The sequence below is a fragment of the Geotrypetes seraphini genome, chromosome 11 (genome assembly GCF_902459505.1).
Source record: "Geotrypetes seraphini chromosome 11, aGeoSer1.1, whole genome shotgun sequence".
Classification (NCBI taxonomy): Eukaryota; Metazoa; Chordata; class Amphibia; order Gymnophiona; family Dermophiidae; genus Geotrypetes; species Geotrypetes seraphini.
In genome coordinates, this window is record NC_047094.1 from 5,859,771 (window position 1) to 5,884,271 (window position 24,501).

Sequence of the window (24,501 nt, forward strand, 5' to 3'; positions counted from 1 at the left end):
TCTGCACGCCTAATGATTGAAACTCCCACTACAATGGCTGAAGCACCTGGATTTAGATCCTCATCTGCATCACCAGGATGATGTTCTCCTTTTAGTAGACCTCCCTCCTCCAAGGCAGCACAGAAGCTGACAGAGAAGAAGTCTGTTCCCTTGAGGCTAGAGTTACAGACTTGGAGGCGCTGAGGGAGACAGAGAGGTACATAGAAGAGACTACTTCCGGTCTGAGAGCCAGGAGCTCTTTGCAGTGAGCACACAAATATAATTTCTCACCAACTAGGAGATAATCATACATGTGACACTCAATGCAAAAGACTGGATAGCTCACTTCTTGCTGCTGGACTACTGTCAGCATCTTATTATTGAGCTGCTTAATTTTTGTGTGGGTGGAATCTATGTCTATCATCAAATAGATCTAATGTAAATCAGATTACCTGGGAATTTTTCCTCTCTTTTGATAGACTCATTCCTGTCACTGCAGCAATGTCTGTGAGGCCAGGAGTCACGCAGCAAAGTTCTAAATCTGGTCACCAGATGTTGTCCTTTTTGATGACCAGGACTCTTTCCTGCACCCCAGGGATTCTCCATACTGGCTCTGATCGATCCAGAGTACAGATGACTCCAGGACAGGAATAAGTGACCGTCCACATTGCAGCATACATCACTACTATGGCCTTCAAGCCAACTTCAGGACAAGACGATAGACTGAAGTCTGGGGGCCATGCTGTAAGCATCTCACATTCAAAACAGCAAGTAAGTAAAGCATGCTGATCACTGAGACCAGAACCAGAACATTTCATATACAATTCATCACTAAAGACTTTCACAGACACCATCTACAAGTGGCAAGTTAAGCATACTGCACAATATGTCACTATTGGAGAAGAAAAGAGTGCGCCGATGGCCAAGATACACCATGCGAGCTGAATCCACTTGAGAGGTTGTCCAATACCCAGAGCCTCCAGAATAGTTTCCTTCCTTCGAGTCACATCCTCAGCTGCCCAAAGAGGACACAAACTGGGGTTTCCCCAAATATAAAGAACATTTTTGTCTTTTTTAAAATTATTTACTGAATTTCAAATAGACAGCAATAACTTCATATACATGTCACTAAAGAGAAATCATCGCTCATACAGTGGCAACCGGAGTGGTGATGCCCCTCTTCCGCCCTCTTCTCCGCTCCCCCTGCTCTTTTCCGACCTCCCCCCGCCCCCCCATATCTTTTAAATTTTGCAGGTGGGAGCAACATCACAAACTTGCTGCCCGCGTCATGTCGGCTATCCCTCTGATGAGAAGCAACACCAACACGGGCAGCAAGTTCGTAATGCTGCTCACGCAGGGAAAATTAAAGAGGTGGGAGGGCGGAGAGAAGGATGGGTGTCGGTGCCCCTGGGATGGACAGCCCCCCCTTCCCTTACTACACCACTGCACTCATAATATACAAAAGCACAGGGGAAGGTTCTCTTAGACCACAAGATGGAAGAAGGAAAGAATATGACAAGAAAAAATGCCAGTTAAAAAAAAAAATAGAAGAGAACTCCCCTCTCTTAGATACAACACAAGGCCTGAAGACAGAACCAAAATTTAAATAAAACAGGAAAACAACCCTCAAACAGGTAATTCATCTGGCTCCCTGATACTTCAACCAACACTTACAGGGCAAATGAGACGACTAAGACTCATACTGTCCCACCTGGATTACTGCAACTCCCTCTATGCGGGTCTAAACAAACTACAGATGATACAAAACACGGGAATCAGGCTAATATTCAAACTATAAGAACGTACACCATTTTTGACTTCCTAAATTTTCTGATTCAACAGTATCCTTCAAGGATACTCCACACTGAACCATGTACTTCTGGGCTCTTGTCTGAGCATAGTCTGGATCTCCTTCTGGACGGACATTGGCATGGAAGTAGTCTGCTATACCAGATGTCGGGGCACGGGAGACCTTGAATTTCAGGCACACCTACGAGGAGACACAGCTGGATGGAAGGACAGTGGTCTTCAGTGCATGAATGTTTACTATGTTTCCAGGAAGTCGACGCTTGGGAGGACACAGTGCTACGTCTAGAAGGGGAAGAATGTTTATGCTTCTTAGCTTTCTTACGTGACACATCCCTCAATGCTTGAGGCATAGATGAAGATGAGGTAGAGTCCTGCCTCTGTAAGGTGACTGATGCCCAATGCTCTGGATGCGGTGTCAATGCACACGGCGACAATGTCGATGTCTGCATCATAGAAGGCTGAAGTTTTCGGGCTTTCAGTGACCTCTTTTGCACACAAGAGCAGATGTCACAGCAAATGTCCCAATGTTCAGGACCCAGATACCAGATAAAACAATTATGTGGATCAGCGGCAGAAATGGTCCAATTACACTTCTTTGGCTGGTAGTCCTTCCCTGTTTATGCAGCCTCTGAGAGTTTCCCCTCCTGATAAAGCATTTTGCAAAATCCAAATCGGGGGTCACTTCACAGGGGAGTATAGCATACAAGGGCAGCAATGGAATAACACTGCCGATAAGGATCTTGACTTTCTTAGAAGGTTTGGGGTGGTATGGGACATTTTGAGTGCTGTGATAGTCCCATGAGCCACTGTTGCTTGAACCCATTCATCACACAGGTGGTTGGTCTGAGCACTTCACATCAAAATTTTCATTTTTATTCGTATATTTGATGATTATGTAATGCATACTCTGTGATAAATTGTTAGCGAAGCATATTTTTTTTACCTAGAGAGTTTTGTATTATATTTCTTCCTATTTTAGCCAATTACACCAAGAACAGCTCATGCTAAGTCAAAGGGCTCAATGGCCCGGGGAGCTTGAGTAACTAGTATGCTGAAAATAGTCAATGATCTTGAAGTGGTTCAAAGGCCAAAACAATAAAAAGTTGACAAAAATGAACCAAATTCTGGTAAACTACCCAAACACGATAAAAATAACAGAGGGTGGTGGACACCTGGAATACACTTCCGGAGGTTGTGATAGGACAGAGTACATTACGGGGTTTCAAAGAGGGATTGGATAAATTCCTGAAGGATTCGGGGATTAAGAGATACAGATAGAGGTAGAGATAGACTATGAAAGGTTAATACATAGAAGGAAAAAGGGGAATGAAGATTTTCAGACAAAGGATCATTTTACAGGTCATGGACCTGATGGGCTGCTGCGGGAGCGGGCTGCTGGGCGCGATGGACCTCTGGTCTGACCCAGCGGAGGCAACTTCTTATGTTCTTATGATGAAAACAATTTTAAAAAAGGAGACCGAGAAGACACAAAAGAAGGGTGCAAGTTTAACACACTGAAGAGAAAACGGAAGATAAAGCTTTTCAATTTCACAGAAAACAAAGAACTCCCAGTGGGTTCACAGTCATTCGCGCGCGGGACAAAGCCGTGCCGACATTTGAGCCCAGACAATTGGGCGCAAGACTCCAGGGCGCCGCCGGAAAAGTTAATTTTAAAGAACTCCGATGGGGGGTGTGAGGGGGGAACCCCCCCCAGTTTACTTAATAGTGTTTGCGCTGCCATTGGGGGGAGAGTTTGGGGGCTTGGAACCCTCCATTATAGAGGAAACTTAACTTTTTCCCAATTTTTTAGGAAAAAGTTAAGTTTTCTGTATAATGTGGGGGGTTGCACCCCCCAAACCCCCCAACGGCAGCACGAACAGTATTAAGTAAAGTGGGGGGGGGGGGTTTCCCCCCACACACCCATCGGAGCTCTTTAAAATTAACTTTTACAGCGGCTCACTGGAGTCTTGCGTGCAATTGTCTGTGCCGAAATGTCGGCGCAGCTTTGTCCGACGTGCTTTTGTCCCGCCACCGTTCCAGTGAGCCAATGTCAGGCCTTGGCACCAGCACACCCGCAGTATGGGCATTGCCTAAAATTTTAAAATGACAGTACACTTGGTAGTACCTGTACCGGGTTCATCCACAGGTGAGAATATTATGCCTGCTTGTCCTTGGAGAAAACATATGTATAAAAGTATTTAATGACAGGAAAAAGTCACCGTGAGCCTACCTCATAATGATAGTTCATACATGTCAGCTCTCTCCAACAGTGATCTCCCCGGATTTTAATCAGCCCCTGTCAGAAATCAGAATATAAATTTACTCGTTAGAGTTTTCAATCAATGTAGCAAAGAGTATAGTAAAAAATCAGTTCAGTGCTTTAAGGGCTTTAAGAACTATGGTAATAATAATAATAAGTTTATATACCGCAGGACCGTGAAGTTCTATGCAGTTTACAAAGATTAAAAGATGGTACAAATTGATTGAACTTAACAGGGTGGAAGCTAGTGATTAACAGCTCAAGGGATCAGTTATTGAGGAGAAAAAATATCAGAGGTTTTTTTAAAAAATAAAATTTTATTTTTGCGCATTTATTAAATCATTACAAGTTACAACACTCACTCTAGTAATACAGAGTAAATTCCAACATGAAAACATTAAGGAAAAAAATTATTAAAGGATATAAACCTTGGAATAAATCTCTTCCTTAGACTACTATCCCTATAGGAGAGAGGAACTGGAACGTAAGGGAGAATTTTTACAATATTAAGAGTTCCAAAGTTGAATCAATCCTCCCCATCATCCTTAAGTGATATTTTGCAATTTTCGGTCCTTTCATCCTTGCCCTAATTAATGAAAGTCTTCAGCAAAGCATTATGCCCAAAGCCTAGAAGGAAACAGTTATTCGTCCCATTAATAAGAATCAAAAATAATAATAATAATAATGTTATTCTTCTATACCGCCACAATCTTGCGACTTCTAGGCGGTTTACAATCAAGAGTGCTGGACATTCAGTAGATATTCAGAGGAAATACAGAGATTAGAGATCTCAGGAGGCAATAGTATAGAAATACAATTTGCTGAGCGAAAATGTAATTACGTTATAATTTTAAAAGCTTATAAGATTGCAACAGGATAGTCTCTGTATCGTTCCATGGTGCGACCTCACCTGGAGTATTGCGTTCAATTCTGGTCTCCTTATCTCAAGAAAGATATAGTGGTGCTAGAAAAGGTTCAAAGAAGAGCGACCAAGATGGTAAAGGGGATGGAACTCCTCTCGTATGAGGAAAGACTAAAACGGTTAGGGCTCTTCAGCTTGGAAAAGAGACGGCTGAGGGGAGATACGATTGAAGTCTATAAAATCCTGTGGAGTAGAACAAGTGGATCGATTTTTCACTCCGTCAAAAATTACAAAGACTAGGGGACACTTAATGAAACTGCAGGGAAATACTTTTAAAACCATTAGGCGCCTGGGCCAATCAGGCCTTAGGCTTGCTCCAGTGCATCCCACAATGAACTAGGAAGGGGCAGGCCCGCCTCATTCCAATGGAAGCGGGTCTGCTGGCCAGCCAGTAGGAAGACCCGTTTGTCCGGGGAGGGGGTGTGGGGGGACTGGTGGCCACAGCCACTATACGGATCGCGGCAGGGAGATCCCTTGTAGCGATAAGTGTAGCGGCCATGTCTACTTACAGTGTAGGCCAGCATTTTACTGGCCTATATTGTATGCATCTCCCGCTGGCCTAGGGAGACGCGTACGGCCGCCTAGGTTCGCCTAAGGCTTCGCCTAGCCTTAGGCGAGCTTAGGCGGTCTTGTGGGCCTCCCTATGCTCCTGGAGGCTCCTCCAATGTAGGTGGCCTGCCTGGGGAACTTCCCGATTGGCTGGTTAGACAGCTATAGGACACCTGTTTATAGAATCTAGGCTTCAATGTGCAGCCACTTTGAAAAGGGATGACCATATACTGCTTACTAAACAGGTGTCTGGAGCTGCAACTGCCTTTCTTTCCTGAGTAACAGAAGCATGACATTTCCAAGCTATTGGGTTTGTTCCATGAACCTTCATATTAGGATTGCATTTCTTTGTCTTAATAATGAAGGGAGAAAAAAAGGAATTAGTCGGCCATATCAGGAAAGACACCTGAAGAGTCTCCTAGGAGGAGATAGGCAATCATTGCCTCTCCCCCAGCCCTGAAGCTATGTGGTCTCATGCTCCCTGCTTTGATGTATGGTAAAAAGAACTCTGATTAGGATCACAATATGCCAAATTGAGGAAAGCCTAACTAGTCTAAAGGCCACATGAGGTTCAACCGTCTGTACACAATTACAAAGTATTCATGCACCTTATTTCACTGTCTTCAATGGATTTTAACACCAGACAATGAAAAGCAACACTCACCGAAATTGTGAGGTCAAAAAATAAATAAAACAGAGTAACATCAACAGAAATGACATAATACATATAATACAAATTAATATTAAAATAAAGAATTAGGGGGATTGAATTGCATCTGTTCAAGTCTGCTATTTGGATGCAAATTCCCTCATTTCAGTTCTAGACACAATCTTGTAATTAGCACCTAATCCTGTAACACTCCAGGAAATGTCCAGCTGACCTCTTTTGTAATCCGCCGAGAACTGCAAGGTTAAGGCGGGATAGAAGTCGCTAATGTAATAAAGAGGATGACCCTGACCTGCCGGAATTGGAGACACCGTGGCTTGAGTCAAGGAGTAGCCTTATGGCTAGTGCAGCAACCTAAGATCCTGGGGAACTGGGATAAAATCCCAATGCAGGTCCTTGTGACCCTGGGCAAATCAATTAACCCCCCCAAACTTAGAAAGTCAGCCCATAAGAAACAGATAAAAAGTACCTGCATATAATATATACAGTGCTGCAAATGTCTAGTATGACTAAGGTGACCATACGTCCCGTTTTGAATGGGACAGTCCCATTTTCAGACCCCCCTGGTCCGTTGTCTCCACACACAGCTTCGGGACGCCAAAATGTCCCGTTTTCGGGGACAGTTTCCCGAAGCTGTGTGCGGGGGCAATGGGACAGGCGATCGCTTCCTGTCCCTCCCTGCCGCACCAAAAAAAGCGCCTCCCTCCAGGCCCGATTTAAACCTCCCCCCGTCCGCCGCCGTTGCTCCTCTGCTTACCTCCCTGCTGCTAATCGGGCCCAGAAGCCTTCTTCCCGACATCAATTCTGATGTCAGAGAGGACGTTCTGGGCCAGCCAATCGCTGCCTGGCTGGCCCGGAACGTCCCCTCTGACGTCAGAATTGACATCGGGAAGGCTTCTGGGCGTGATTAGCAGCAGGGAGGGGCAGCGGCAGAGGACCGGGGGGGGGGGAGGGTTAGTTTAAATCGGGCCTGGAGGGAGGCTTTTTTTTCCACGGTAGGAAGGGAAGGAGGCAGGCAGGCTTGCTGACTTTGGGGGAGGTAGGCAGGCTGACTCTGGGGGAGGTAGGCCGGCAGGCTGGCTCTGTGGGAGGCAGGCAGGCAGGCTGGCTTTTGGGGGGGGGAGCCAGGCAGGCTGGCTGGCTTTGGGGGAGGTAGGCCAGCAGGCTGGCTCTATGGGAGGTAAACAAGCAGGCAGGCTGGCTTTGGGGGAGGCAGGCAGGCAGGCTTTGGAGGAGGCAGACAGGCTGGCTTTGGGGAAGGCAGGCAGGCTGGCTTTTTGGGAGGGGGTGGGGCAAAGGCTGGAAGGCAGTGAGGGGAACAGAGGAAGGAGGGAGGAAGGAGAGAAAGAGGCAGAGAAAGGGAGGTTGTAAGTAGAAGAAAGACTAGAGAAATAAAGGCCTGGACCAAAGGGGAAAGACAGGAGGCAGAAGCAGGACTTTGGGAGGTGCAGACAGAGGGGGAGAGACCCTGAGGAAGAACAGAGAGAGGCAAAATCATAACAGAGGAGGGAGAGAGAGGGAGACCTGGAACAAAGGTACAAAGGAGAACTGACACTGGATCTGGGGGCACTAAGGTCATAGGAAGGGGCACTAAGGACATAGGAAGGAGGCGCTGGGGACACTAAGGACATAGGAAGGAGGCACTGGGGGCACTAAGGACATAGGAAGTAAGGAGGGAGGGAATAGAAAGGGACAATTGTTGGGCCTGAGTGTAGAAAGAAAGGATGCACAGTCAGAAGGAAACGCAACCAGAGACTCATGAAATCACCAGACAGCAAAAGTAGAAAAATGATTTTATTTTCAATTTAGTGATCAAAATGTGTCAGTTTTGAGAATTTATATCTGCTATCTATATTTTGCACTATATTTGTCTACATTTCTATAGCTACTGAGGTGACATCTTTGAAACCCCCCCAAATATAAATGATAATTAACATTTTCTCTGTGTATAGGGTGCTTTGTTTTTTTGTTAATTTTATGGTTACCATTATGAAATAATAAGATATTGTGTGTACATGAAAAATAAATGGAAGAAATTGGGGGTGGGGCTAGGGCGTGATTGAGGGCGGGACTGAATATTAATAGATGTCCCGTTTTGTTGAAAAAAATAAATGGTCACGTTAAGTATGATTAGAAATAATTTGTTTTAGAAGTACGAGTGGCTGTTGAAAAGTTCTCAGCCCAACTAAGAATAATAATAATAATAATAATTTATTCTTGTATACCGCCATACCCAGCGAGTTCTAGGCGGTTCACATCAATTAATTAAGATGACACGCGGATTTACAACATTTGTCAGAGTTGCAGGCAGAGAAGAGGGTGAGGTTAGAAGGGAGGAGGGAGAGAGAGAGATCAGGTAGGAAGGAGAGGAGCAGTAAGAGGGGGGGGGAGAGGTTTTATTGCGGGAGGAGGGGGGAGAAAGGGTCCTGTTCGCGGAATAGGTGAGTTTTGAGTAGTTTTCTGAAGCCGAGGTAGGTAGGAGCCTCGAGTACCATTTGGGCTAGCCTTGGGTTCAGGTTAGCTGCCTGGAAGGCGAAGGTTTTGTCTAGGAATCTTTTGAGATGACATAGTTTTAGATAGGGGAAGGTGAACAGCTGAATTCTGCAGGATTTCTTATTGGTGCAATTCATATTGAAGTGAGGGTTGATGTAGCTTGGCGATAAGCCAAATACTGTTTTGTAGCAGAAGCAGGCGAACTTGAATAAGACTGGATTCGAATGGAAGCCAATGAAGTTGGTGGTAAAAAGGGGTGATGTGTTCCCATTTGTTCAGGCCAAAAATGAGGCGGATGGCGGTGTTCTGGATCAGTTTTAGTCTCCTGATGGTTTTCTTCGAGGAGTTCAAGTAAATGATATTGCAGTAATCCAATATGCTGAGAATGGAGGATTGTAGGCGGAATGAGGAGTTGTCAAAGTATTTTTTTATGGTACGAAGTTTCCATAGCACCGAGAAGCTTTTCCTGACTGTGAGGAGGTGGAGCCATGACCCTTACAAGCTATTCCACATATTCACCCCTAAGTTCAACACATTTGGCTCATCGTGTCTGAAGTTTCTGTAACCCTGCCAAAAAATACTCTGATGTCTGGTCACCAAGATACTGCTCTGCTGCTGCAATCACCTCTGAATCACTCAAAAATTGTTGCCTTTTCAAACTCTCCTTAAAGTTTGGAAACAGAAAATAGTCAGATGGAGCAAGATCTGGTGAGTAGGGTGGATGGTTTATGAACTGAAACCCCAACTGCGTCAAAACATCCATCGTTTTGCCAGCCTTGTGAGCAGGTACATTTTCTTGCAAAAAGAGAACTCTTTTCCGCAGCTTCCCTCACCTTTAATTGGCAATGCAAGTTACAATAGTTTTCTGCATTAACTGTTTGCCTCTTGGAACATCTTCCTGATCACTGTTCCTGCTGACTTTTGGGTCCTGAATTTCCTTGGCCTCGGAAAACTTGAGTGCTACCATTGCATGGATTGTTGTTTTATATCAGGATCACAGTGGTGTAATTATATTTCATCAACAGTGACAGCAGAGTTACTTACCGTAACAGGTGTTACCTGGAGACAGCAAGCAGATATTCTCACATGTGTGTGATGTCATCCATGGAGCCAAATATGGTCAGTATTAAAAGTGAAGTGTCACGTTAAGTAATTATATACAGTCAAACCTCGATTTGCGAGTAACGCGGCTTGCAAGTGTTTTGTAAGATGAGCAAATTGTGCCTCGCAAACCGAGCGTTGACTCGATTTGCGATCCCCCCCCCGAGAACCGCCATCCCCCACCCACCCAAACACAAGCCCTTACCATGATCTGGCACTGGCATGCAGCACCAACCCACAGGACGTGCCTGTGCCGTTGCCCGAAGATCCTGCCTCTTGTCTGGGCTGGGTCTTGAGCATCTGCACATGCTCAAGGCCTTCTGGCTCCCTAACTACAGTCTTAAAATATCCTGAGACTAATGTTCCACCATTACAGAAGTTGTATTATTTAAATCTGCTTGAGGAACAAAAGATAAAGTGGAAATATAACCAGGAGACTTAGATCTCACCAACATCTTGGAATCGTCACAAATGGAAATTTCAGTTAGGGTTACTTTATTGATGACCTTTGTTTTTGTACAGGATAAAGAAGCAATTCTTCGCCTATTCTATAGAATTGAGAATATTGAATTCTATGGACACAAAATAGCTATTTTTCCTGATGTATCTAAGTGGACGCAGTCTAGGCGAAAATAATTTCTGATCTATCATCAATCTGTATTAAATTTGGGTGCTACCTTCCAACTTTGTTTTCCTTGTAAATGTTGTATTACATACCAAATTAACAGCTATGTTTTCTATGAACCAGATCAATTGCAATATTTTTGGGAAGGTAAAGTGGCCTCAAGAATTCCGGACATATCCATTGATATCACTAACAAGGCTATTAAGTAATTAATCCAATAGAGCTCTGTAATTCTTATTATATAATTTCCTTAATTTCAACTTCCCTTGATGTGATTGCTTTCTCTTCTCCATCTGTAGTGGACTTTAATCACAGTAGATAATTACTTTATATTAATGGTTATTATTTTCTTCATTAGAAGATTGTATTTCCTTTGTCACAGTTGTGATCTTTGATTTGTATTAGAATATGAATAAATAAAGAAAAAAAAATGATTATGGGTGGAAGGCAATGCAGACTGGATGAAGTCCAGAAAAAAGCACTTCGCTCCGCAGAAAACAAAGAACTGAGGAACCGCAAGCCTACGTTGGGTGGGAAGGCACTTGCATATGTGCAGTGCGGGCAGTCATGACACTTCACTTTTAATACTGTCCATATCAGGCTCCGTGGATGACTTCACCCACATGTGAGAATACGCTGCCTGCTTGTCCTAGGATAATAGTCACTGAAAATGCTGCAAAATCAACTTGCTCATGGATTATACACCCAAACCATTCCCTGGATATCTATAGTGTCTCAGCAATTGTTTTGCCAAAATCAGGTCATGGACACGGTTATTCAACAATTTCAAGAGATGACACCATTTGAGGCCGCCCAGACCTTGCTGCATCTTTGGTCTTGAAATCTCCACGCTGAAGGTTTGCATACAACTTCTTCAAATTTTTAGGTCTTTAGGTTTTTTTTAATATACTGCCTATCAAGGTTATCTAAGTGGTTTTACAATCAGGCACTCGAGTATTTTTCCCTATCTGTCCCGGTGGGCTCACAATCTCTCTAACGTACCTGGAGGACTGAGTGACTTGCCCAGGATCACAAGGAGCAGCGCGGGGTTTGAACCCACGACCCTAAGATGCTGAGGCTGTAGCTCCAACCACTGCGCCGCACACTCCTGTGGAGTATGATGGGCATTTGCCACTCAATGTTTGCATCATACATTCATGGTTTTCCTTTGGAGTTTTCTTCTGCAGGACTAGGAACTTCATGACGGTTCGGAGTTCCATACTTGAAAATTCCATGGCTCAATCAATGATCTGAAACAATGTCAAAACATAGCATTACGATTCTGCAAATTGGCACTTTGCAAAATAAAATAATGCTCTTTTCAGTTACAGTGGCAAAACAACCCTCAGAATTTAGGAAGTTGGTTGGGCTGAGAACCTTTCAGCATCTCCTCGTATATGAAGGGTTAACTTAAAAACCATTTTAGCTAGAAATCCTTTTGAGTTTGGTGTTTTGGCTCTATGTGCATCTGCGAGATAAATACAAGACAGACTCTCTGCACATACATCTTCTGATACATTTGACAGGGTGGACAGTCTGTTTTCTTATTTCACAAAGCTGTTGCTTGGATTTCATAGAACAATAACTTGTGCCATAATTTCTCACCCAATCACTTAAGCAGCTGGTGGCTGATACAATCTTTATGTTTAATGGATCATTACTGAAGAGCTTCACTTTGGATTTAAAAAGTCACTGGGCACAAAAATAAAATCAATTCGAGGGAGTCCTCTGCCACATGGAAAACAAGTTGCATAGTTTCAGAATAGGCAGATTAAGAGAAACCTTCTAAGTAATATTTTCCCAGATACTAGAAAAGAGGCTAAGGGCTCTTTTTACTAAGGTGCGCTAGTGTTTTTAGCGCACGCAGGAAATTACTGCACGCTATTCCGTGCGTTGAAGCCCTAACGCAGCTCAGTAAAAGGAGCAACAGGCACAGAACAGAAACCAGCCTGATTGGAACTTAAAGATTCATGGAGTTTCGTTTTACTTTTAGAATCCTTTCATCAGTGATTTATAACCTTTTGGGGGTCACAGACCCCCTTTAAGAATCTGATGAAAACTATGGACCCCCTTCCCCAGAAATATTCACATAAACACAACTTTGAATGCAATTAATATAATGGACTTTATTTATTGAAATTTGACTGTCTCATACATACTGTATATGACATACACAAACTTTAAAGTAAACAATCTAAAAAAACACCCTCCTTTTCTGTGCAAAACGTAATGGCCACTCATAATTACGAAATGCAATCCTCTTGTGCAAATTAAAACATTTCTACTACTACATCTGCTGTCTCATTATCTGTGAGAAAAATCAACAGGACCAGGCTGCATAGTAAATATGTTAATTTTTAAATCTGACCCTCACGGACCCTTTGAAACCCATCCATGGACCTCATAGGGGTTCACGGATCCCAGATTAAGAACCCCTGCTTTAAATCAAAAAGATTTCACCCTATAAATAATGTCACCTCTCCTGACTATACTGATAGCATCTCAGAGGATGTGGCCTGACAAAGGATTCTGTGCAAGAAAAATGCTGTCAAAGTGTCATATTAAAAGTAGGCTATCTTGATGACCTTCTGTCCTGCCCAATACTTGCTATAGAAAGCTCCAGGATTCACACATCAAAATAGGAATAAAAGGCAGAGGAGATGTTTCAGAAGTGCATCTGATGCAATGTTCTTTAGCACGCTCTCCCATTTTCTACTAGAGAGCTTGTCAGACCCTGCAGACTCCTATCTGTATGCAAAGCATCAGCCTTTCCAAACAAAGACACTTTTCACTCTGCAGATGGATTCCTCTGTCTTTAATTCAAATTCTCCACTGCAATGAAAAAATGTGCAAATCAGATTACACAGTGCAGGAGCCAGGGGCAAATGACACATTCTGGGGATGCCAGTGCATCTTGATATGGCCTGTTTTGGGGAGCTCAGAACTCAAGAGGAGGAGCGTGCAGGCTCCCAATCTGGCTTCTCTCTGACTAGGCATTGGGGCATGTCAGGTTTAGTGACCAAATGATGCTGTTTTGCATGAAATTGCTTCAAGTGAGTCTTAGCTACATCTAAGTAGAAATTAAGTAATATTTCTTTCAGCGCAGTCTGAATTGTCTTTAAAATGCCATTTATTAAGTTAGTTTAAAGTTACAGTATTTAACAATATCCAGCAGACATCATATCTCATTTGCTTCTGTTTTAGTTCATGAGCTCCCATCTGACCAGCAGCCTCAGTGGTCATTTTTACACACCTTTCTATAGACTGGGTGTGTGACGGTCAGTGTGGAACCACCATGGTCCTGCTTGTCATGGTTCAGGTAAGAGGAGGCTCCGAGACTCCAGAGCTCCAGTCAAGTAATTGGGTGAATGGAGCTGCCTCAGTGTTGATGGATGATGTTTTCCTAGATCTCATCCTGCTGTCTCCAAATGGTGTCCTCTCATCTCCTTCACTTCTGATCTTCAATATCTTCTCCAGTTTCTCTTAACTGCACAATATAACATAACATAACATAGTGCTTATTGACCGCATAACCAGAAGTTCAACGCGGTTTACAAAAGTTATAAAAGTAAAAATTCGTTAAACAGTCAAATATTTAGAAAAAAGATAGGTCTTCAATTGTTTTCTAAAATGGCCATAGGAATTCGTAGTCATGAAGAGCTGCCTGAGATGCCAAAGTATGATTCAGAAATTTCTTATTCCTGCAACCCTGGACAGATGGAAAATTAAACAAAGGATGAGTTCTTCTACTATGTCTCTATTGACTAAGTAAGAAGGAGCTGTACCATAAACAATCCCAGGGCCTCCATTGGCAACCAATGCAATTCACAATAAAAGGGTGTAACATGATCAAATTTCTTCAGGCCATAAATCATTCTGACCGCTGTATTCTATATTATTGTAAGTCTTGATAATTCTTTCTTGGTGACTGTCAGATAGATAATATTACAATAATCGAGAAGACTCAGTAGTAACGATTGAACCAGTCATCTAAAAGCAGTAAATTCAAAATAAGATCTAATTGTTTGCAATTTCCATAACGTGACGTGGCATTTACGCACTACAGCATCTATCTGAGCATGCATTGTAAGATGCTGGTCTAAAATAATTCCAAAATTTTAATAGTTGGATGAATTATATATTGAGTTGAATTTATACTAATAGAAGGTTCAGAAGAAATATTACTAACAGTTGCCACAAAATATGGTGTGCAGAACAGACTTGCTGTAGCCATACCAAGCTAACCTTCTCATTGCAGGCATGACTATCTTCCTTACCTCTTCACTCTTTTCTTTCAACAGTTGCAGCTGGAAGAGGAGATGCCTGGGACCTTGTGTCCAATTGCTATTTATTTGTATATTGAATCAATTTATCATATAAACTCAATGCATAGAAACATAGAAAATATGATGGAAGATAAAGGTCATCTGCAGTAACCATTATCTCTTTCTCTCTCCGAGAGATCCCACGTGCCTATCCCAGGCCCTCTTGAATTCAGACACAGTCTTTGTCTCCACCACCTCTTCTGGGAGACTGTTCCATGCATCTATCACCCTTTCTGTAAAAAAGTATTTCCTTAGATTACTCCGGAGCCTATCACCTCTCAACTTCATACTATGCCCTCTCATTGCAGAGTTTCCTTTCAAATGAGACTCGACTCAAGTGCCTTTACATTACGTAGGTATTTAAACATCTCTATCATATCTCCCCTCTCCTGCCTTTCCTCCACAAGTAAACATATTGAGATCTCTAAGTCTGTCCCCATATGCCTTATCACAAAGACCACACACCATCCTTTTTATATCTTTTTGAAGGTGAGGCCTCCAGAATTGTACACAATATTCTAAATGAGGTCTCACCAAAGTCTTATACAGGGGCATCAATACCTCCTTTTTCCTACTGGCCATACTTGTCCCTATGCAACCTAGCATCCTTCTAGCTTTCGCCGTCACCTTTTCAACCTTGAACACCTTAAGATCATTACACACTATCACTCCCAAGTCATGCTCCTCTTTCGTGCACAAAAGAAGAAAAAAACTAAATGAGGGTCCATAAATATTATATTTAGGGTTCTCCAGCTCTATCACTTTATTCTGTTCCTTAAACATCCAAGCATCCTTTTGGGTTTTGCCATCACCTTTTCTAGCTATTGAGCCACCTTCAGATCTTTAGATAGAATCACTCCAAGGTCCCCATCTTCTTTTCTACACCGAGGTACCACGCAGTTCGGATTTTGCAGACTAAATGCTTGACTCTGCATTTTTTAGATATGAAATTCGAGACCATTCTTTAGTCTTCACTATATGACGCCTCATATTATCCATACCTTCTAGAGTGTCTATCCTATTGCAGATTTTGGTATCATCCCCAGAGGCAAACTTTACCCAACAGCCCCCATATCATCAATTCAAATTTTCTTTTTTAAAGAATCAGATCATGGACTGATCTCTATGGCACACCGTAGTAATGCCCTTATCCTCTGAGTGAACTTCATACCACTCAGTTATTTATATCTAACTCAGTCAGTCATGTTAGGGATTATACAAAGGCATTCAGTTCTGGATTGGCCACTGCTGGAAGCAGAATACTGAGTTAGCTGGACCACTTGTGTGTCCCAGTACAGCTATTCTTACACTTCCCCCTCCCTATTCGCGGTTTCGATGTTCACGGTTTTGATTATCTGCGGTTTTACCCCAGGCCCCCCCCCCGAGAATCGCTCGTTGTCACTGCAAAAAAAATGGCCCTGGGACTTGGAGGTGGGGCGATCGGAGCATGGACCTTACCTGGTGGTCTAGTGGTGACGCGGGGCAGGAGCAATCTTCCTACACTCCTGCCCCGTGCAGAGCCTTGCTGTGAGTTCCCATGGGCTTTCCTGTTGTAGTCTCGTGAGACCACAGGAACTCAGCAGCACGGCTCTGCATGGGGCAGGAGTGTAGGACGATCACCACCAGGTAAGGTCAGGGGTTAGGTCAGAGCCTGCCAAAAATTATCCGCAATTTTTCCCTATTCGCAGGCTGGCTCTGCCCCTAACCCCTGCAAATAGGGAGGGAGAAGTGTATATTCTTATGTGTCAAAATCCTTAGGCTTAAGTGTATATTTCTGGATACTGGAATGTATGCATTTAACTTTAGCCCATAAAAACTGTACACAGACAGTAGTAGTAAGTGTGAATAGCTTTCCTGCATATACGTACTTTCATTTTGAAATTCTGGCAAATTCTGCTGAATGAAAAGTACACTCTATAATGTTTGTTCTGCATTCAGTTATAAAACTACCTGGTTAAAGTTTAACTAGTCTATCAGCATCAATTTGCACAAAAATGGTCACTTCAAAATAAATGTTTTGACTGACAAATTTCACATAAGTATCATTTTCTGAGGTCTAGAAAAAGCTTATCCTGGCCCCCAGTTCAAGCCACTTCTCACACTAACAGCAATGCTGGACTAACTCTGCCTTCCTTGTATTGGGTACAAAGAAGCTCACAAATAAAGGCACTTAGGAAGCCAATTCTTGCAGAGTACAAATTAAATAGAATATAAAGAACAGGAAACAGGTGCCTAAATGGATTAGTTATCGACCTTTCACCTCTGTGACCTTGGTTGGAATCCAGCTTGAAACTAAATTATTAAATTCATGCTGCACCAACAAATAGCTGATGATTTCAGCTCAGCACAGCAGCTAAAATTGTATAGAACTCAGCTTTACCACCTATCCCATGACTCTAATTTTCTCAGGAGCCTCTCATGAGGAACTTTATCAAAAGCTTTCTGGAAATCTAGATACACTACATCACAGGTGTCAAACTCAAGGCCCGCGGGCCAAATCCGACCCGCCTGGTCGATTTATGCAGCCCGCAGTCCAATGCCCCCAATTTTACCTTGTGGCCACCTCCCTCCTCCAGAAGCATTCCCTCTGACGTTGCGACGTCAGAGAGGCGGCTTCCGCTTCAAGACGCACGAGGAGCCGCTAAACGCGGCTCCGTGCACAGTACGGCTGTGATGAGGGAGCCGGCCAGAAGATGACACCAGTGGGCATCGGACCGCGGGCCGCATAAAATGGCCAGGTTGGAGCCAGCCAGAAGGTTAGATATCCGCTAGAGGGAGGGAGACAACAAAGGTAGGGGAAATGGTTTTATTTTCAAGTTAGTGTTTGAATTGTGCCAATTTTGAGCATTTTAATCTTCTGTCTTTTGCACTGTGCCGGAAGAAATACATTTGTTTCTTTTCCTCTGGGGGTTGTACTGCATGCAGAATCTTGAATCTTGGGGTGTTTTAAAAAAATATATTAGTACTTTTAGTTTTTGGTCCCTATTTGCATAGGGGTTATCTGTGTTCTGGTAGGAATGAATATTGAGAAGCATACAGTGTGTTTTGTGTAGTTTATATTGTGTGTGTATATACGAAAAATGAATGGAAAAAATGGTGTTATATTTAGTATTATTATGGGGCGGAGATTGGACAGGGTCTGGTCCGCGACTTAGCCTATGTTTTGGATCTCGGCCCCTTAATGTGATTGAGTTTGACACCCCTGCACTACACCAACTGGCTCACCTTTATCCACAATTTCAAAGAAGTCAAGCAAATTGGTGAGGCAAGATGTCTCTCAGCTGAACCCATGCTGATTCTATCGCATTAAATCATGTTTGTCAACGTGTTCAACAATTTTATTTTTTATAATTGTTTCCACCGTTTTGCCCGGCACTAAAGTCAGGCTTACCGGTCTGTAATTTCCCAGATCTCCCATGGAGCCCTTTTAAAAAAATCGGTGTAACATTGGCCTCCCTCCAGTCTTCAGGAACTACAGACAATTTTATCGATAGGTTACAGATCACTAACAGCAGGTCAGCAATTTCATGTCTTGAGCTCTTTTAGTACCCTGGGATGTATACCATCCGGTCCAGGCAATTTATCACTTTTTAACTTGTCGATTTGGCTTAGTACATCTTCCAGATTCACCAAGATTTTTTTCAGTTCTTCCGCATCATCATGGAAACCATCTATCCTAGAAGATTAAAGACTCAAAAGAGTCACTTTTTCTTTATATTCTTGTTTCAGCCCCCTCCTTCCCTCCCTTCCTCCTCTGCTAGGGCAGGAATAATCTTCCTGTGCTCCTGCCTCGTGCAGAACCGCTATCTGAATGGCTGCCATGAGTTCTCAGAGCAAATTTATGAGTTTCCGCAGTCTCGCAGTTGCAAGAACTCATGGCAGCCATTCAGACAGCAGCTCTGCATGGGGCAGGAGTGCGGTGGGAGGGTTCCCTCCTGTCCTGGCCTACCAATGTCCCACCAGGTTTTACAGCAGGCCTAGTGGAGGCCTGCAACAGCTCTGTGAGGGGTGGGTGCTAACCTGAATATAAACTGGGAACCCCATTTTATTGGCCCCAAAATCTCAGTTTATATTTGAGTATATACAGTATGCTGGATCTCTGAGAGGATAGTAGATGGCATGGTTGGGCAGACTAGATGGGTCATATGATCTTCATTTTTCTATGATTTTTGTTCTCCGCTCAGAACAGGAAAATGATGTGGATTATAAGTTTTTTAAAATAAACATATAATATAAATCTCTAGAAAATTAGTTCACTTATCTAAAATCATTTGGAATCCTGAAGATGCCAGGTTTTGATAATGCAAACAGCAAAAATACTTCTTTCTGCCAGCTCATTCTAATGATCTGAACTTTGTTGGTTCAGGCACTTGAAAAATTGCTTGAAGAGGAATATTTATTAAAAAGAATAACTACAATACAGACAAGATTAGCTTTCAAGACAATCCCTGTAGAGTTAATGCAAAGATGTCTATCTCTCGATTTAAAGAATTTGCAGCACATCCAAGAAGAGTATTTCAGTCAAAGCTTTCAGTCACTAGATTTCTCTTGGTCTGTGATGCGCGTACGATCTTCCTGTCACTGCCATTTTTTTCTGATTTAATTTTGGGCTGGAAAAGGCTGAAAGACGCCTTTGTTCCTCCAACACTCACTCAGAGGAGAAAAAAAGAAGTCCATGAAAAATCTGACATCTGCATTGTAGAAAAGAAATCAATAGGTTGGGAGGAATATAATTATCCCCCTATTCTGCAAGAAAGTTTTTTATATTTTGTAAAACGCTCATATCAGCTTCAAGCTTCAGTGGCATTCAAGTTATGTTTCTTTTTCTTCCTCTTGGTTTTGAAACACAAGAGGGAGATGTTTGGAGACTATGAAAGAGACTAGCTGATTCAATTTATGTCAGATAGCCAAAGATCTTCATTTACTGAAAGGTGTCCATTTCTTTCTCTCCGTGCTGCATGAGAAGCAGAAAGTTCTGTTTTCAAAAGATTTCTGTCAGATGTACAGAAGAGAAAGATAAACAGAGATGCAAAGTCAAGAGAATGTCTCAAATTAATTTTAACAAAAAAATAGAATATAATTCAGGCCATTATTTGAATAACTGTAGTATTAATATTAAGGTTGTTTCCAGCTGCCTCTGCAGAATTACTAGAATGCAAAAGATTAATACTTAGACAATCGCCTTGGAAATCACAGATGATTGTTAATCTTATCGTGAGCAGAATGTGTTACAAGAAACTTGAGAATGTGGAATAACGAGGACTACTCAAAGAAGGTATAAATTAAAGATAAAGAACGGCAATTTAAAGTGATTATACAGTAAGGATGGATTACAAGCATGATCCTTGGAAGCAGATATAAGCTAATATGCAGTATCTTGCAGGAGGCAACTTCTTATTTAAAAGTGGAGCAGCAAGTTTGGCCAAGACGACTGTAAACAAATCAGTTCTATAAACCCAAATCTGTGTAGGGTATAACTTGTTTTGTCATGCTTAAAACCCACTAGTTGCATTGAAATTTGTTTTCTTTTGTAAAAATGAGACAGGCTGGTGGCATCTTATAGATTAACCAATTTATTGCTCTCAAAAGTCTAATGCTTAATAAACTGGTTAGTGTGTAATGTGCCACTCACTGACCTGTCATTTTGGCTACTCCAGAATACAATCACTGGCCCCTTTGAAAATTTTCTTTTGAGGACAATGGGGTGGAGTGTTTGGTGGCAGGAGGAATGCCAACTTCCTCTTGCCACCAGACACCCCACCCCAAACCTCTGATGTTTTTTGGGGGTGGTTGGGGACCTCTGGTGGCAGGAGAGAGTGGGCATCCCTTCTGCCATTTTTGCTACTATTGGGGGGGGAGTCATGATGCCCTAACAGCAGTGACAGGAGGCTGCTTCCACTGTCACTGCTTATAGGGCTCTGCGTATGTGTCAATCGCTCACTGAGCGATTAATTGGTCACATTTGCATGAAAATTATTTGCATGCAAACTTGATAGCATATCAATCGCTGCTGGAGAATCGCCTAGAGAATCGGCCAACAGCGATCGAGTCGCTATCTTTAGTGCATCTAGCCCAGGGGTGCCCAACACGTCGATCGCGATCGACAGGTCGCTCGCTCAGGCGACCCCAGTCGATCACAGAGCGGGTTCCCTTCTTCCCTTCTCTTTTTTCCCCTCCTGACTGGCCTGCTCCTGAATTCTGCTGCTGCCTCCGCTGCTCAACATTAAAAAAAACCAAAAAAAAAACCGGCTTGGAGAATTTATGCTCCGGGGGCTAACGTGTGCTTGTACCGGCTTCCCTTCTCTTCCCTCTGAAACCAGAAGTTATGTCCGGGGGGGGGGGGGAGAGAAAGAAGGGAAGCCGGCACACATATTACCAAATTACCCACCTTAACACCTTCCAATTAAACAAATACCATCAATAGATTGTAACCTACCCTCTCTAACTGCATTCCATATGTATTTTTCATACAGTTCTTCACTGTCAGTTTAATTTCCATCCTATAAGTTCACATAGAATTTTTCTTTTTTCAACCATCTTTATTTTCTCTTCTTCATTAATTTCCAGGTACTTTAGTTAGATTGTGAGCCTTCGGGACAGTAAGGGAATTTTTTAAGTACCTTCTTACTTCTTATTTATAATCTTAATGTATATTTTCTTCAAACCGCTTAGAACCTAACAGATGTAGCGGTATATAAGAAATAAATTACATTACATTACATTACATATGTTAGAGCCCCGTTCGCGGGCTAAAGCAGGAGACAGGTCAGTGAAGCTTGCGATTTACTCTTCTTGTTGCCAGGTCCTGCCTACTTTCTGTTTCCTCAAAGGCAGGACCCGGCAGCATTTCTCCCAATAGGTCGATCTTGGGCCGATCAGCCTTCCTCTCCCCGACGTCAATTCTGCCGTTGGAGAGGAAGTTCTGGCCAGCGGAACTTCCTCTCTGACGGCAAAATTGACGTCGGGGAGAGGAATGCTGGTGGGCCCGAAGCAAGGAGAGCTTGGCTGCGGCGGGTGGCTTTGAGGGCCTGTTATCCGATGGCAGCAGCAGTGGCAGTGGCTTGGGGGAGGGCAGGGAGGGAGAAAGAGGGCAGGCAGGGAGACAGAAGGAAAGAAGAGAAACAGAAAAAAAGAAAGGGGGCATGAAGAGAGAAAGAAAGAGAGGGCCGGGAGAGAAGAAGAAAACGTTGGTGGTGGGGGGGGGGCGTGAATGAGGTCAGGAGGAGAGGAAGCATACAGGCTAAAAGAAGGGAAGAAAGATTGTATGCACAGTCAGAAGAAGAAAGTACAACCAGAGACTCATGAAATCACCAGACAAGGTAGGAAAAATTATTTTATTTTAAATTTAGTGATCAAAATGTGTCTGAATTTATATCTGGTTTCTATATTTTACAATATGGTCCCCTTTTACTAAATCGCACTAGAGGTTTTTAGCGCAGGGAGCCTATGAGCGTCGAGAGCAGCGCTGGGCATTCAGCGCAGCTCCCTGCGCTAAAAACTGCTATCGTGGTTTAGTAAAAAGGGAGGGGGGTATATTTGTCTATTTTTGTATGGTTGTTACAGTGCATAGAGTCATCTGCTTTGACCTCTTTGAAAAAACCCCGGAATAGGAATGATAATTAACAATACTATGCGTACAGTGTGCGTTGTGTTTTTTTAAAATTTTATTGTTGGTAGATCATTTTGACTTGGTCATTTTAAAAGTAGCTCGCAAGCCCAAAAAGTGTGGGCACCCCTGATCTAGCCCTAATTCTGCATTATCAGCTAATGTGGAATGGGATGGGGAGGAGAAGGAATTCACTTCAGTTAATGAGGAGGCATTACTTCACATTAATGTTAAAGTGACAGATAATGAGATGCAGTTATTGTCTGGATGCTATATAATGGGGAAGGGTTTTCTAATAGACTTAAAGGCTCAGAATAATACAGAATACAGCAGTTCGCCTGATCTTTGGTCTTAAAAAACATGATCATGTAAGCCCTTATTATTTAAAGCTCCATTGGTTACCATTTGAGGCAGAGAGTGGTGGAAAACTGGAACTCTTCTGGAGGCTGTTATAGGGGAAAACACTCTCCAGGGATTCAAGACAAAGTTAGACAAGTTCCTGCTGAATCAGAATGTACGCAGGAAAGGTTAGACTCAGTTAGGGCACTGGTCTTTGACCTAAGGGCCGCCATGGGAGCGGACTGCTGGGCACGATGGACCACTGGTCTGACCCAGCAGCAGAAATTCTTATGTTCTCATATTCTTAAAATAAAGAAAAACAGTTTAATGAGACTTCTGACACTGTATTTCTGCACACAGTTGTTTCATGTCCATTTCTCCCTCTGTCCCCATGCACCATCTCTTCCTCCCCTCCATCCCATGTCCATATCTCCTTCTGTCCCCCATGCACCATCACTCCTTCCCTTCTACCCTTTTGTCCATTTCTCCTTCTCTCACCACTCATCGTTCCTGAAACATATTTTCTTCCCCCTCCTTCAACCCCCAACCCCACTCATAATTATTATGCTGTTTCTTGCTTCAATGGGTCAGTGGCAATTCCTACAGCTGCTTGCCGCTAACCCGGAAGCCTCTCCTCTCACTTCCCACTTGGGCAGAAACAGGAAGTTCTTACAGAGGGTGGGATGTGACATAGGAGAGGCTTCCAAGTTAGCGGTAGTCACTGCAAGAGAAAAACCTCAAAGAAAGCAAACAGAATGTTGGGTATTATCAAGAAGGGTATTACAAGAACGAAAGAAATCATCCTGCCGCTGAATTGGGCGATGGTGCGCCCGCACCTGGAGTACTGTGTCCAATATTGGTCACCGTACCTTAAGAAGGATATGGTGATACTTGAGAGAGGAGGTCCAGAGGAGAGTGACACGAATGATTAAGGGTATGGAGAACCTTTCATATGCTGAAAGGTTAGAGAAACTGGGGCTCTTCCCCCTGGAAAAGCAGAGACTCAGAGGTGACATGATAGAGACTTACAAGATTATGAAAGGCATAGAGAGGGTGGAGAGGGACAGGTTCTTCAGCGTACTAGGAACAACAAGAGGGCACTCGGAGACATTGAAAGGGGACAGGTTTAGAACCAATGCTAGAAATTTCTTCTTCACTCAGAGGGTGGTAGATACCTGGAATGCACTTCCGGAAGATGTAATAGGACAGACTACATTAAGGGGTTTCAAAGAGGAACTAGATAAATTCCTGAAGGATAAGGGGATTGAAGGCTATAGATAAAGGAGGACACAGGAGCAAATAAGGGCATAGATAAAAGGGAAAAAAGGGTTTTTTCAGGATATAAACTACACTAAACTAAACCTTAAGTTTATAGACAAAATATCACTCTACAGGTCATGGACCTGATGGGCCGCCGCGGGAGCGGACCGCTGGGCTCGATGGACCCTTGGTCTGACCCAGCGGAGGCAAATTCTTATGTTCTTATGATATGCATCACCTTACACTTATCCACATTAAACCTCATTTGCCATGTCGCAGCCCTCGAGTGTGTTTATGTCACATTGCATGTCTTCGCAATCCTTCTGCGTCTTCACTAACTTAAGAACATAAGCATTGCCTCTGCCGGGTCAGACCAGGGGTCCATCGTGTCCAGCAGTCCGCTCCTGCGGTGGCCCTCCAGGTCCATGATCTGTAAGTGATCCTTTACCTAAAACGTGTATCCCCTATTCATTTAGTGTCCTGTAAAGTTACCCTCTATCTGTATCCTTCAATCCCGTTCACTTCATATCGTCTGCAAATTTTATCACTTGTCGTACCAATTTCCA

At 43.1% G+C, this 24,501-nt stretch overlaps 1 protein-coding gene across 1 annotated transcript in view; it reads right to left on the bottom strand.

The window, feature by feature from the left end:
* LMF1 (lipase maturation factor 1) overlaps nt 1-24,501 on the bottom strand; it is a 376,591-nt gene that overhangs the window by 174,178 nt on the left and 177,912 nt on the right. Inside the window, exon 5 of the mRNA XM_033915111.1 lies at nt 4,019-4,084. Coding sequence (XP_033771002.1) covers nt 4,019-4,084 — 66 coding nt within the window. The remainder of the gene's footprint in view (nt 1-4,018; nt 4,085-24,501) is intronic.